At 49.6% G+C, this 14,823-nt stretch overlaps 7 protein-coding genes across 7 annotated transcripts; 3 read left to right on the forward strand and 4 right to left on the reverse strand.

Annotated features, from left to right (window-relative positions):
• Positions 1-896: 896 nt before the first annotated feature.
• On the reverse strand, positions 897-3,969 carry VC83_06203 (uncharacterized protein). Its single transcript, XM_024469806.1, has 6 exons — positions 3,659-3,969; positions 3,459-3,596; positions 2,976-3,398; positions 2,511-2,929; positions 1,827-2,454; positions 897-1,745 (listed from the first exon to the last, which is right to left on the reverse strand). Exons 1-6 carry the CDS (start codon positions 3,710-3,712, stop codon positions 990-992), a joined length of 2,418 nt encoding a protein of 805 aa, XP_024324079.1. The 5' UTR covers positions 3,713-3,969; the 3' UTR covers positions 897-989.
• A 653-nt stretch (positions 3,970-4,622) lies between these two features.
• Positions 4,623-6,428, reverse strand: VC83_06204 (uncharacterized protein; the record flags this gene model as incomplete). The annotated part of the gene is made up of 2 exons (XM_024469807.1): positions 4,623-5,941; positions 6,008-6,428. 2 exons carry the CDS (start codon positions 6,426-6,428, stop codon positions 4,623-4,625), a joined length of 1,740 nt encoding a protein of 579 aa, XP_024324074.1.
• Positions 6,429-7,030: 602 nt separating this feature from the next.
• VC83_06205 (uncharacterized protein) lies at positions 7,031-7,933 on the forward strand (the record flags this gene model as incomplete). The annotated part of the gene is made up of 1 exon (XM_024469808.1): positions 7,031-7,933. The coding sequence occupies one exon, from the start codon at positions 7,031-7,033 to the stop codon at positions 7,931-7,933; it is 903 nt and encodes a 300-aa protein (XP_024324073.1).
• Positions 7,934-7,964: 31 nt separating this feature from the next.
• VC83_06206 (uncharacterized protein) lies at positions 7,965-8,873 on the reverse strand (the record flags this gene model as incomplete). The annotated part of the gene is made up of 2 exons (XM_024469809.1): positions 7,965-8,327; positions 8,385-8,873. The coding sequence occupies 2 exons, from the start codon at positions 8,871-8,873 to the stop codon at positions 7,965-7,967; spliced, it is 852 nt and encodes a 283-aa protein (XP_024324076.1).
• A 280-nt stretch (positions 8,874-9,153) lies between these two features.
• VC83_06207 (uncharacterized protein) lies at positions 9,154-10,375 on the forward strand. The gene is made up of 3 exons (XM_024469810.1): positions 9,154-9,276; positions 9,336-9,480; positions 9,533-10,375. The coding sequence occupies exons 1-3, from the start codon at positions 9,247-9,249 to the stop codon at positions 10,144-10,146; spliced, it is 789 nt and encodes a 262-aa protein (XP_024324075.1). The 5' UTR covers positions 9,154-9,246; the 3' UTR covers positions 10,147-10,375.
• A 175-nt stretch (positions 10,376-10,550) lies between these two features.
• On the forward strand, positions 10,551-12,526 carry SHM1 (glycine hydroxymethyltransferase shm1). The gene is made up of 3 exons (XM_024469811.1): positions 10,551-10,854; positions 10,907-11,000; positions 11,054-12,526. Exons 1-3 carry the CDS (start codon positions 10,615-10,617, stop codon positions 12,337-12,339), a joined length of 1,620 nt encoding a protein of 539 aa, XP_024324082.1. The 5' UTR covers positions 10,551-10,614; the 3' UTR covers positions 12,340-12,526.
• Positions 12,527-14,721, reverse strand: RPL19A (ribosomal 60S subunit protein L19A). Its single transcript, XM_024469812.1, has 6 exons — positions 14,659-14,721; positions 14,175-14,444; positions 13,951-14,101; positions 13,476-13,900; positions 12,788-12,842; positions 12,527-12,592 (listed from the first exon to the last, which is right to left on the reverse strand). Coding segments are annotated over exons 1-4 (585 nt in total). The 5' UTR covers positions 14,661-14,721; the 3' UTR covers positions 12,527-12,592; positions 12,788-12,842; positions 13,476-13,738.
• Positions 14,722-14,823: the final 102 nt, after the last annotated feature.

Here is a 14,823-nt window from a genome sequence, read left to right on the forward strand (position 1 = left end):
GGGTAACTAAGGAGCGATGACGTGTAATGAATCATAGAGGGTTGTAGAAGCTTCTAGAGCTATCGTTCATGTTCCTAGGCCTCTAGTTGGTAGAGATATGCCATGTGGTAGTATTGGCCCACCCCCTTAAGGAGGAGATTTTCTTAATAACTTGTTCAATGAGTGTCCAAATGATATGCCGTGATGTATGTAGCATAAACAGATGTAGTAGAAGAGTTTGCAGCAATCGTTGAGTAGTATTGTTTCTGTTGTTGGTGTGATAAGCCAAGATATGTATGGTGACTTGTAGGTTTGAGGAGGAGATTTCTAAGTTTGCTCTCGAGTTTGATAGCAAACTGAGTGCAACGAATGTCAGTATGACATCAAGGAAGCATGGGAGCAAGTTGGAGAAGCTGAGCTTAATGCTCTCCTTAATAGTATGCCTACACGTATGGCAGCAGTAATTGCTGCAAATGGTATGCACACAGAGTACTAGACTTATAGTATAGTTTTATATAGGGGTTTAGGTATCTACTCTACTCATTATTATACAGAATTGATTGCTCTCACACTCAAGTATTCGTGACGCATGAGAATCGGTACTTTGGCCAGAATTGCCAAGCCAGCCTACGCAGGGGGCCCTAGCCCGACCCACTCACAAAACTTATGAACAACACCTCCGCCGTAGTTATAGTAATTACCTTACCTAATTTAGTTAGAGCTATCTATATTCAAATATTCATGAATATGAATATAGCCTAGTACTCCGTATTCAAGTTTATATTCGAATTGCTAACCCTAGGGGCGGACCGATTGCAAATGTTATTTGGGTAATGTTTTGGTAGTTAAAATAAACAGCCAAATAATAATACCCAATGGCAGTCTAACGCAAATAAACGCATCTACTCTCAAGGCAACCCAGCAAAAAATATCATTCGTCTACAAAAATAATCCCTGATGCCCACTCACGCCCTATCACACCCCCAGTTATCATCCGTAAATCCGCGAAATCAGGAAGAAGGGACAGCAACACGATCTTCGCTGGGTAAGACAGAGCTTGAAATCCTGTTCTCAACGATGGGGACCTCCTCAACAACGACATCTGGTAAAACAATATGCTCGCAAGCAGCCGCGGGGCTTGCATTTCCGTTCTCAGTGGAAAGAAGCTTCTGAGCGACGGCCTCTGATAAAGCGATGTGGCTGCAGCCGGTCGTAGAACCCGAAAGCCCATTCTTAGTGCCGGGGGCCTTATGATCGACGGTCTCTGGTGCGGCAATCTGCTCGCCGGTAACCGCAAAGCCAGTATTTCCATTCCTCGTGACGAGAACCTTCTGATAAACGGTCTCTGGCACAGCAATATACTCATAGACAGGCGCAGCGCCAGGGTTTCCGTTCTCAGTGACGAGGACCTTCTGATAAACTGTCTCTGGCACAGCAAAATACTCATAGACAGGCGCAGCGCCAGGGTTTCCGTTCTCAGTGACGAGGACCTTCTGATAAACGGTCTTTGGCAAAGCAATATACTCATATACAGCTGCAGGGCTTGAATTTCCGTTCTCAGTGACGAGGACTTTTGGATTCCCGTTCCAAGTGACAACAATGGCATTTGGTGCAGCAATATGCTCGCTGGCATCTGCAGAGCTTGAAACCCCATTCTCAGTGATGAAGGCTTCCTCAACAATGGCCTCTGGTACAGCAATCTGCCCCTCAATAGGCGCAGAGTTCGAGGTTCCATTCTCAGCGACAAGGACCTCCTGAGCAATGGCCTTTGGTGCAGCAACATGCTCGTCTATAGCCGCAGAGTTTGAGGTCCCGTTCTCAGTGACAAGGATCTCCTGAGCAATGGCCTTTGGTGCAGCAACATGCTCGTCTATAGCCGCAGAGTTCGAGGTTCCGTTCTCAGTGACAAGGACTTTCTCAACAGCGGCCTCCGACACAGCAGTATGCTCGCCAACAGCAGGGACCTCCTCGGTGTATTTGCCTTCCTGCAACAGGCGCCTCAGAATCTTCCCCGTTGGGTTTCGTGGGATATCTGTAACAAAAATAACTCGATCCACCTGCTTATACCGCACAAGCCTCTCCTTCATCCAAACCTTGGCATCATCTTCAGTGATAGTGCTTCCTGGGCGCCTAACAACAAAGCCGCGGGGAGCACCGTCGTATGTATTGGCGGCCTGGATGCCAATCACACCCGCGTCGATGATGTCCTCGTGTAGCAAGAGGACGCCCTCCAACTCTGTTGGACTCACTTGCCAGCCCTTGACTTTGATGACATCTTTCTTGCGGTCAGGGACGTACCACTTAGAATCCTTGACGTATCCGACATCTCCGCTTCTGGTCCAACCACCAGGAGCAAAAGCCTCCGCGGTGGCCGTCGGGTTGTTGAGGTACCCGAGCATCGGGAAGGGAGGCTTGATGTAGATTTCGCCAACCTGGCCATCCTCAAGGCAGTCATTTCCCGCATCATCTACAACTCTGGGGTTTGGTTAGCTTATAAATTTGAATTGGGAAAGGAGATAAATAAGACTTACTTGAGGGAGAACCCCGCAAATGGCCGACCAACACTACTGGTCTCATCTTTCTCTGGATATTGGAATCCACAAACCCAGCCGCATTCCGACATCCCAAAGATCTGGTTGATGCGAGCATCCGGATGAAGAATGTCATACAACTGTTCCTGGATATGATATGCAATCGCCGCTCCGCCGCAGAAAACCTGACGCAGAGATGCCACAGCTGAGATCGTACACTTTGGCAACAAGGGCAGCGAGAGCACCATCGGTGGAACAAGTAGCACCTCCGTAATTTGATACTTCTCAACAGCATCCAAAACCGAATTTCCATCGTAACGCGGCATAACGTAACAGGGGGATCCTGTCTTCAGTGGCATCCCATGCTGGGACGGGGCGGCGTAGGCAGGGAACGGAGGAAGACAACACAGTCTGCTAACCTGGACACAGTCAGTTTGGTCCCTGGAATACTAAGAAAACACTTACCTCGTATGACATCTTCCTCTCAGTCTGGATCTGACACTGGTTGATCAAGTATGCGTGTGGAATCACCACGGCTTTCGGGAGGCCTGACGTGCCAGAACTGCTGATGTATGATGCAGGGACATTTGCTGAGTCGACTACGTCCACCACGGTAATCTCATCATCGCCGATGAGGTCCCAGAAGGACGTTGCCCCGGACAGCACACCTTCATGGTGCACATCGAAGATAATAATGTTGGATTCTGGGATCCCAACCTCCGTAGCTGCTTCCTTAACCTTGGACAAGGTTTGTAAGTCGGCGATGACGAATTTCGCATTGCAGACACGCAAGTGATGTGCCACCTCGAAAACTGTGTATCCTGGATTTACACCAGTGAAAATTCCTCCGGCGGCGATGATGCCGAGGTATGTCGGCGTGTAATAAATCTAGAATGGTCAGCTCTATTGTTCTAGAATGAGACATTATGAGACGAAAAAAAAACTTACGTCGTTGAGGCTGACCACACAAGCACAGTCGCCTTTCTGGAGGCCAAACTTTTGCAAGCCTGAACCTATCTTCAGGACTAAAGTCTTGACTTGGGCAGCGGAGAGGCTGCGATTTGGGTTGTTCGCATCGATATAGATCTGATTCATGCAAGTTAGCATCTATGAAGTCATAGACAGGGAAGAAGTGATATCAAACTCACAGGTTTATTCTGGTCGTAGTCTAAGCCCTCGAAGAGCCACTGGACGTAGCTCATGATGAAGATATATCCCAAAGTTCAAGTTATCAGAGCGTCAGGATAGTGGTGTGTGAAGAAGTTACTGAGAGTGGCAGCAGACTCACGGATACCTTAAGGTATATATGTGTGACGCCAAGGACAGAATGGTGCCGAAGTGAGGTGAATAGTCTTTGCCTTGTCCTCAATAACAATGAGTGGGGAGTAGTGAATATAAAATTAGAACAAAGAGTGCTAGTTTTAGAACCGAGAACTATGAAGATTACCTGATCCCTGCATGTTCTAAGTTGTGAAAGAAGACTATCCAAAGGGAATGGTCGTGAAATATAGTTGATCATAAATCCCATTCATTCACTTACTTTGTTAATTCTGACCTGGGGGATCCACGAGCATGGTTACATTTCCACCGTTCTGGCAAGGTGGAGTGGTTGTTTTGCCGCGAAGCCACACATGTCTTCGATAGAAGGAACCTTTTGTTTCACGGCATTGTCCACTACGGAGAATTGGAAATCAAGCTGTTTCAGTACTATCCCTACCCGCATAAGACATGCCACAGATTTGTAGCCCAACTTTGTCTTAGGTGGTAGTAACGCTTCACAACCAACCCATGCCATCTCGTTGGTTCTCGGCCTTGACAAGTCCAGATTTGTTATAGAGCCCGTCAACACAGACGAACCTGCCACTCGGCACAAAAACCTCAAACCTCGTCGCATCCATGTGACATGACTAGAACATCAATATAAAAGGCAGCGAAGCAAGGAGGTGGTCAAGAAAACTGATTTGTGAATTTGGAAGGTTTCCAACATGACATGCCGGCTATGCCAATAATAATATTAACGCCGCTTCAAATACCCAAAATCGGGACTTCCCAATATGTTTGATAAACCCCAGACGCCGACCTTTACAAATTCACCCTCGGGTCTCTCTCCTCTCACCCTTGTATCTTCACCATCTCATCCCTCCACTTGGGCCCAAACCGACGCAACGCCCATACTACTGAGCCGCTCCCCAGTGCCCAAACACCCAAACCAGTGAATAGCCAACCGTTTCCAATGGTATCTATGAGAGGGCTCGCCACTATGCCTCCCACACAACTAAATATGTTCCTCACAAAGTTATTCAATGCCACCCCGCTACTACTCTTCTTCGACATGAACTCTGTCAACATGGTCGTGGCACAGCTGAAAATGATCATGCTGCCAATGCCAAAAAAGAAATTTGCTACGGCAGCGATTATCCAATGCTGCCCATAGCATGCGATCCAGCCGTACAAAACCAATGCGAGCGGGTACATTGCTGCCGCCATGTATGCATTCTCACACATACGGTCTTCAGGGAGGAGAATGAGCCGGCCTTCGGTGTCGTAGCGGCCTGCAGCTTTGGCCTCACGGGCCATGATGATATCAGACCAGCGCCCGCTGAAGAGAGCTGCACAGATGTAGCCTAAAGAGTTAGGGATGTACATGAGGCCGATAATCATGGTACCAAACCCATATGGCTGCGACGAGAAGGTTTGTTGGAGTGATATATTGAGGATGTAGAGGCAACCGAAGGTGATTGACGCATAATAGACTGTCAGCGCAACAGCAGGGAAACGCAGATACGTAACAATCACGAGCGGGTCGATAAAGCACCGCTTTAAAACGCGGGCGACGGTGACAGTTTGGTCTTTGACTGACTGGCGAGTTGTGATGCGTGATGCAACTGGCATGACGGCGTCTCCGCTAGCTTCTGGGTTTGCAGAAGCGGACTCGTTGATAGGAAAGGTCCTCCGGAGCGTTTCCGGGAGACAGAAAGTGAGGACCAGAATCAGGCAACCGCCATAGACGGCAAGAAACCATTGCGAACTTCGCCAGCCAAACCGCTGTCCAAGGGCTCCGCCGATGATGGGTGCAAGTAGAGGGCCCATGAGAGGTCCAAGGTAGAAAATCCCCATCGCCTTTCCTCTCTCCTTTGTTTCCCAAATGTCTGCAATGGTGCCTGCACCAACGGCCTGGACCGATGCGGCAGCACCACCAGATAAGACTCTCATAACAATTAGCATACTAATCGAAGTGCTGATCGCAGAAAGAATGGCGAATAAAGTAAATAGTGTAAATGACACAAGATATATGGTTCGTCTACCCAGCGTCTCGGAAAATGAAGACCACCATAATGGGAATATAGACATGGCAAGCATATATAAAGCAACTGAAAGATTCGTGACCGTAGATGAGGCATGGAGCTCTGCTGACAACTCTGACAGGGTAGCTAAAAATAATCAGTACGGGTTAAGGAGGTTCAAATTATACAGGTGAGAGCCGTGAATTGACTTACGAAAGACAATAGCGCTCCCCATGGGAGCAACCGCAGCAGCCAATGCCACGATGAATGTTATGAGCCATTTCGTTTTCCTCTTATATTCCGGAGGATGTGTTACTTCGGGAATAAGAGCAAGATGCCCAAGCAACCCCCTTCTTCTGGACCGCGGTATTATGGTCACAGCCTTTGAGCGCACCGAAGCCGACTGAGATTTGGATCGAGTATGTTCCTTCGTTTCTTCAGCCCGGTCCGGACTTATGGAGCTGGTTGAAGGGCGAGAAATTGAGAGGCCACCCAAGCCTTTCTCTGCTTTCTCCCCATTGCCGACGGCACCACATTCGCCATTGTGGTCAGCTTCCGAGACAATGCCCAGAGGCACCTTTTCTACGTCTTGGGTCTCATCGAGTGTCTTGCCCAACCTTGGCTCATCTACCATAATAACAGTCAGATATCACGCCGAGGCAATGGCGATACCGGAGGGGCTCTTAAAGTACACTGTTGGTTGGTCTAGCAGAGAAAGTTTTGCCACAGATAAAATTATAAACTTGGAGCATATGTATATGGACATGGACGTATGTATATTTGTGTGCAAATGTCCGTTAAATAGAACGAGGCCGAGGAAATAACATGAGGAGAATGTTGGGATCATCTATGGCCAGAGAGCGGGGGATGAGGGCCTTTCATAGCCGCCCGGCCTACAACTAAACCCATAAGCCTCTAGGGGCTTCGGCGTAAAAAGCTTGACATATTGGGAATCCATCCTGGGAATTGGCGTCATTTGGTATAGATTTCGGCAGTAACGGCACGCAAATACTCGTATAACTTTAGCGGGTGAAGTTTCCCCCACGAATGATGGGAGGCCGAGGCTCAAAAGACGCTAGCGGTGAAGATTAAACAATTGTGCAATATCGAGGGGTTCTTACTATTCCTACTACGCACACGCCCCCCCGCGTACGCATTGCTACTTCATGGGGTAACAGCGAAATTTTGTGGTAGCAGACGCAAACATCTGCCAGCTTCTTTCAGTTACACGAAGCCATGAACGCTTTGGAGGAAGCCCAGGCGAGACACCGCAAAGAAAATAAAGACCTCCAAGGGCGCATCACCCAAAAAAAGAAGCAGGCCACCAAAAAGACACGTAAAGGTGCCAACGATGAATGCGCAGAGCTTGAAAGGCAGCTGAAAGAGGCTCAGGCAGCTGAGCTCGCTGCACTGTGCGGAGACGCCCCGGAAGACGAGCCAGAGGTAGAATCCAAACCAGAGAATGATGCGAGAGTTGCGCCTACCCAGGACGAGACCCTCGCCGCGGATCTTCAGAAAACTGCCATTTCCGACCCTGCACCTTCAGAAGAGGCTCAGCCCAAACGCAACCGCCAAAAAGAGCGTCTAGCCCGCCGCGCCGCAGAGCAAGAAGCAGAGGCCATCAAAACCGAAGAGGAAGCCGCGAAACTCCCGAACTGGAAACGCCAAGAACGGACCGCCATGCTGAAGGCGTTCAAAACCCACAAGCTGGACGAAAAAGAGATCCGACCAGATGGCCACTGTCTATTTTCGTCCGTCGCGGATCAGCTCGACCAAGCTGGCATAGATCTCAGGACAAAGAACGACGCCGAGAAGACGGAAGCATTCAGATACAAGGCAGTCAGGAGGACCGCGGCGAAATACATTAAAGGCCACCCCGACGAGTTTGAGGCGTTCTTAGAGGAACCGCTTCCGGCATACGTACAGAAAATAGAAAATTCCGCAGAGTGGGGTGGACAAGTCGAGCTGATTGCGCTTGCGAAGAGCTACAATGTCGAGATTTGCGTTCTACAAGATGGCAGGCTGGACAAGTTCTCCCCAGAAGAGACGGAAGAAGAGGTTGAGAAGATATGGCTGGCATACTATCACCACGGATACGGATTGGGCGAGCACTATAACTCGCTTCGGAAGGCACCTTGAATGGTGTCGTAATTGCTACAGATGGACGAATTTATGATTCGAGTATAGGGTGTGCCCAGACACCAACCCAATCCGTCATGTTACCGTCCGCATCGTACCCATCCGCATGAGTCTTCTGTGGCTGGAAGTGCGCTACCCTCACGAGGCCGTCGCTAAGCGGTTCGCCCAGCTTGGATTCAACGATCCCGCCTTGATCATCATATTCTAGCGTCTTCCCTGGACGGGGCAGATGCGCCATATATACACTCGGGGGAAGAGCCCATGGCGGACCTCCCGAGTTGATAGGTTTATAGGTTGGAAACTCGAGGCAGATGAGGCGGCCGGTAGGCGCCAGCAGTTGGCTATATCGGAGTGACCAAGCTGCCCTCAGAGTAGGCGGGAGCGCGCTTAGGAACTATTAGATGAGATTAGCTATTAGCTTTGGAGATATCACCTTGGATCTAGAACATACGGTATAATCGAACAGCACATCGAAAGTACCATCGAACCCCTCCCCCAGACTTTTTGCCCAATCATCCTTGAAGAAGTCCCCAGTAATCCACGTAACCTTCCCCTTTCCGACCTCCTCGTTCCTCACTCGATACACCTCGTCACCACCGTGCTTCTCCTCTGTCTCCCTCGCTCCTTTCAGTGCCAGTTCGCTCGTCTCGAGCCCGTAGGTATCATATCCAAACGCAGCAAGAAGTTGCACGTCGTAGCCCTTGCCACAACCCGGCACAAGAGCTCGCTTGCGTTGCTTTCCTGTGCCAGATACAGCAACCGGAGGCTCACTGATCAGATCGCGCCGCGCCAGAGCCTCAGCGAGGGGTGCGGAAGGGAGGCCTTTGTCCCAGGGGATGAAGCCTTCACGGTAGAGCTCATCCCATTTAATAGGGTGGTCTGATTCCTGTGCATTTAAAAAGTGTTGGCGGAGGCGCTCTCGAGCCTCTGTGTTGGCCATTGTGACGTCTTATGTGTGTGGTTGGGGAGTCTTGAAAAGGGTGCTTCAACCTTCACTGGTTTGTGTGTGTGGAGGAGAAGGTGCCTTTTAGCTAACTAACGAGTTTATATCTTTTCTAATAAATATCACATTAGTAAGTTTGGAAGGCCAGAATCAGTACCCCGCCACGGGAGTTCATCATCATCACTCCCGTTGGTTATTAATCAATACTTACGTAGGTGGTCAAACATAGCAAACTCGCCCACGGGCCGAGGCATAGATTTGATTAATTAGGTCCGGAGGGGAACGCAACATTCAATTACTCTTCCATTTACTTCTACAAATATCTTTAATTGTGTATATCTTTGCAGCAGAAGTTGGAAATATATTAAAGATGGATCGTTCTACTCTTTTCGACGTCACGGTAAGCTACTTGGGTGTCTCAAATGACCCTACAGAATTGAAGGCTGAATCCAAATACAGGGCAAGGTTGTTCTCGTCACCGGTGGTGCTAAAGGCATTGGGCGTATGATCTCCGAGGGCTATGTTGCCAACGGAGCCAAAGTGTACATCTCCTCTAGAGACGCAAAGGCGTGCGACAAGGCTTGCACTGAACTGAATGCGCTGGGTAAGCAATGCTCCATCACATGCGTCATTTGCTAACATCTCTCACCATCAAGGTCCTGGGTCTGCCCATGCTATCCCCGCCGATTTCTACAAGCTGGAAGACTGCAAGCGCCTCGCCGAAGAATTCAAGAAGCGTGAGGATCATTTAGATATCTTGGTGAATAACTCTGGCTCTAACTGGGGAGCTTCGTTCGACGAGTACCCTGACGCCGCATGGACCCGTGTTCTTACCCTCAACCTTCACCGCGTCTTCACAATTACCCAACTCCTCACACCGAGCCTGGAGGCAAAGGCTGGCCAGGACTCTCCCTCTCGCATCATCAACATCGGGTCCGTCGACGGCCTGCGTGTGCCGACCCTCGAGACCTTTGCATACAGCTCTTCAAAGGCTGGTCTGCACCATCTCTCCAGGGTCCTGGCCAACCACCTTGGAAAGAGACACATTACAAGCAATGTCATTGCATGCGGGCCATTTGAAAGCAAAATGATGGCGCAGACCTTGAAGGACTTTGGCGAAAATATCAAGGCCGGAATCCCGCTTAACAGGATTGGAAGCCCCGAGGATGTGGCTGGGACTTGCCTGTTCTTGAGTAGCAGGGCTGGTTCTTATGTCAATGGAGCAACCATCACGCTGGACGGCGGAAGTGTTATTGGATCAAAGATCTAGTTGAGTTTACGATGAATGCGAATAAGAAAGTCTCATAGCTTGTTGAGGGTTTGCATCAATACATGGTAGAAATGCAATTTGAGGTTGCAATAACGACTTTGCCAAATTGCTGTTAATATTCTATAATTGGCGTGAGCTGGACCTGCCTGTGTAGCTCTGTAGCCATTTCATGGACGATTGTAAGAGTTTGTAGAGCCAAGTTCCTGCCAATTGGGGGGTAGAGTGACAAGCCAAGATTTGCGCGCAGGGGAAATATTTGAATGCGTCACATTACCCTACCGAGCTTATCTAGTACGGGCATGGACTTCCGATTCCGAAAGGCTTCAGCACAAGAAACCGCCCAATAATATATGTATATATAAATACAGAAGCACTGAAAAAGAGGCACCTATATCGGCCTTCTGAGGTAAGACGGCACACCCTATTAACGAATTCGACAGAGACTAAACACGTTTCTCCAGAATTGCGATGTCGTTGAAACTCGCGTCTCGTTTGGGTGCTGTGGCCTCCAGGCCGTTCCCTCGAACTGCATCTGCTTCAGTAGCATTTGCACGGAGAGCACAGTCCTCGAGGTCCGCAGAAGGCCAGCAGAAAGTACAAAAATCTAGCGAATCTGAGGGACTTCCACTGACTTCCGCTACTCAATTGCAGCTTCTAACGCTCGACCTCGAACATGGCGATCCCCAAGTTTATGAGATCCTGCAGAAGGTGAGCGATACCATCGTGCAATCGGGGAAAACTGCTCCTAACTCTGCTGTAGGAAAAACGTCGCCAGAAGCACTTTATCAACCTCATTCCGTCGGAGAACTTCACGTCGCAAGCCGTTCTTGATGCCCTTGGAAGTGTGATGCAAAGTTAGTTGAACCCCCCCCGCAATTACCGGAACAATGCTAACCAATTGCCAAAGACAAGTACTCAGAGGGATACCCAGGTGCGAGATATTACGGCGGTAACGAGTTCATCGACCAGGCGGAAGTGCTTTGCCAGAAGAGAGCCTTGGAGACATTTGGCCTGGACCCCGCCGAATGGGGCGTCAATGTCCAGCCACTCTCCGGCTCGCCCGCCAACCTCTACGCCTATTCGGCTGTCCTTGATGTCCATGATCGCTTGATGGGCCTCGACTTGCCTCACGGTGGTCACTTATCACACGGCTACCAAACACCTACAAAGAAGATCTCGGCCATCTCCAAGTATTTCGAGACGCTCCCATACCGTCTCAATGAGGAGACCGGATTGATTGATTACGAGAAGCTGGAAGAGCTGGCTATGCTATATAGGCCGAAGCTGATTGTTGCCGGTACATCGGCCTACTCCAGACTCCTTGACTACAAGCGTTTCCGCGAGGTCGCCGACAAGGCCGGGGCCTATCTCTTCAGTGACATGGCTCACATCTCCGGACTTGTTGCCGCTGGCGTTATCCCCTCGCCATTCCCCTTCTCCGACGTTGTTACCACGACGACCCACAAGTCTCTACGTGGCCCAAGAGGCGCCATGATCTTCTACCGCAAGGGAGTCCGCAAGGTTGACCCCAAGACCAAGAAGGAGGTTATGTACGACCTTGAGGACAAGATCAACTCCTCCGTCTTCCCAGGTCACCAAGGTGGCCCCCACAACCACACAATCACTGCTCTTGCCGTTGCATTGAAGCAGGCCCAAAGCCCAGAGTTCAAGGCATACCAGGAGAACGTCCTCGTAAACGCACAGGCTTTGGCCAGGCGCCTTGGTGACTCCAAGGACAAGGGCGGTCTCGGCTACACCATCGTCTCTGGCGGTACTGACAACCATCTTGTCCTTATCGACCTGAAGCCACAAGGTGTTGATGGTGCCCGTGTCGAGCGCATCCTCGAGCTCGTCGGTGTTGCCTCCAACAAGAACACCGTGCCAGGTGACAAGTCCGCTCTGAAGCCCGGTGGACTGCGCATGGGTACGCCAGCAATGACGACCCGTGGCTTCACACCCGAGGACTTCTCTCGCGTGGCAGACATTGTCAACCGCGCCGTCACGATTACCCAGAGACTGGACAAGGAGGCCCTTGAGGCGCAGACTGAGAAGGGGAGGAAGAACCCTGGTAGCGTCAAGGCTTTCTTGGAGTTCGTCGGTGAGGGCGATGGCCAGACGGAGATTGTACAGCTACGTAGTGAGGTTGAGGAATGGGTTGGTACGTTTGCTCTGCCATGGGACTCCACTGCTTAGTGGCCCGGCAGATAAATGGGCGGTTTTGGCGTCAAGTGGTTGTAGAATACCTACTTCGTTCGTACACAATCTGGTCTTTACGTTGCATGTGGATCATGGGATATAGTTAGCTTCCTAGATTATTAGTTGCAAGTGTGCTTATGGAACACGAATATGAATTTCACGCGGTCAAACAATCATAAGTGTAATAATTCTTCATTTATACTGTCTAGCTATAACCCCAAGAACAATATTTAAGTCGTAGAGAGAAAACCTTGATACCAAGTTAGTATGATGAGCCATAATATATGTTTGATTCAAAAGAAGAAGTTAAATAAATATCAGAACATGTTTCTTATCTCACAATGCACGTATATTGTGCTTCGACGAGCTGGGTTATATATCTGGTCTCTGGACCATTTGTCATCATTGTATGGGGGAAGCTTGAATAGAAAATATATAAACGTACCCTCGAGAAGACTTTGTCTCGCAGATTTTGTAGATGTCACAGTGACGTGAACCGGCTGCAGTCAACGTTAGCAACGGAACGGGTCTGCTGAGTTATAATAATGTAGAATAATTGTTGTTGTTGTATCAGAACATGTTTCTTATTTCATAGGGCAATTTGTGCCTCAACGAGCTGGGTTATATATCTGGTCTCTTGACCATTTGTCATCATTGTATGGGCGATGATGTATAATATCATAGTAAACAGAAAATATATGCATACCTCTGCAAGTAGAAACCCTCGAAATGCCCACAAAACTATTACACGTCCAAATAGACAGTATAATAGGTGATATGTAACCCCTTCTTCATGCACCAGTTTCCCAGAGAGAAATAGGGAGCAGGTGTTTGGTAAGGAAAGGGTTTGGTGGTAGATCTTGGCACGAAAGATAGTTATCCTTCAGCAGAGGAGCATTGAGAGCTCGAAATGCTGTACACACTAATGCCTGATTTGGGGAACACAGTTGTGGACTGTGGAACAAAGAAAAATGAAGACAAATAGAAATAGGTACTGAGAAACAACTTGAAAGTTGCGTTTGATCATGGCTGAGAATGTGGCTGGATGCAATGGTTGGATGTTGAAGATCCGAATAAAACTCGCTGTCAAACGAGGGAAGTTGGTCACGGTGAAAGCATGGCGCTGCGCTCACCTGAAAAGAGTTGCTTTGGTCCTTCACGGTCAGTAAACAGAAACACGGTATATCCATGGGCATTGGAAGGGGTCGGCCACACGAGGGAGATCAGTATCTCCTGTTGTCACCACGAACAGAAGAAGGCTTTCACGCTTTGAAAGAGTTCATGACACCATTGTCCATGCAGTACATGCTGAAAGCCCTGATAACGAAAAGCAACCAAGCCTTTTAATTGCAAGACCATTGCCCCGCTCCAGCTACCCCGTAAAAAGTTGCAATGCTTATTTGGTCTCGGTCTCCTCCTCATCACCGAACATGGCAGCACGCTTGGCGACAACTCTCTCTTGCTTGCGCTCGCGAGCAGCCCTGGTCTTGGCACGACGGCCGTCCATCTCCTCCTTGATAGTCCTCTCACGGGCGGCCTCAGCCTTGGCCTTGTGGATCTGCGCATTGTTAGCTCAGATGTTGCAAATTGTGTCGAGGTGGAACGTACGTGCTCAACCAGGGCGCGCTTGTGCTTGAAGGTGTTACCCTTGCTCAGGTGGTAAAGCTCGTGGTAAAGGTGCTTGTCGATCTTGCCGCTGGCACGGTACTTGACGAGGAGGCGGCGGAGAACGCGGAGTCTGCGCATCCAAACGACTTGGCTGTGGTGGTTGTCAGTGCCTATTCCATAGTCTCTCGCCCCCTAAAGCGCATAGCCGGAGTTGTGTGGCATACCTTGGCATACGAGCATCTGCGGTACCCTTACGCTTACCGAAGCCCTTGTGTCTACCGAGTCTCTTAGCATCGGTGTGGTCTCTCGCGCGTGCCCTCGAGTGCATGGTGACTGGCTTGCGGATGATGAGACCATCAGCGACGAGCTTGCGGATGGTCTGACGGGAGTTGGCGTTGGAGATCTCGGAGACTTCATTCGGGTCGAGCCAGATCTTGCGCTGTCCGCATCCCACAACGGCCGCCGCGAGGCGCTTCTGGGTACGAAGGTTAACCCTAAAGATAATCCGTTAGTTAATGCTAATCAGAAGCCTCTGCTGGACAGATTTCCCCAAGTGTCGTGGTCGACTCCGTCGTGAATAGTTTTGACGAGTGGGACCTCCATATCGATGACTCCATCAATCGTGGGTGCTCCCACTCGATCGTAACTAACGTCTTCGGATAGGGTATCTCAAGGTATGCCGTCCAGAAGTATTTTCGCACAACGTACATCTTGTCTTTCCTGATGGATTCCGTTGGTTGTCGATGGTTGTCGTGAATTCTCTCGACCTCGTCTCTGTACTTTGTCGGAATGGAATTCAAAGATGGCGGCTTTCGCTTGTGGCAAAACGCTAAACTTCTTCGGGGATTAACCACCGAAATGTGAGAGAAGTGG

Source organism: Pseudogymnoascus destructans (genome assembly GCF_001641265.1).
Source record: "Pseudogymnoascus destructans isolate 20631-21 unplaced genomic scaffold scaffold_10, whole genome shotgun sequence".
NCBI classification, from domain to species: Eukaryota; Fungi; Ascomycota; class Leotiomycetes; order Thelebolales; family Thelebolaceae; genus Pseudogymnoascus; species Pseudogymnoascus destructans.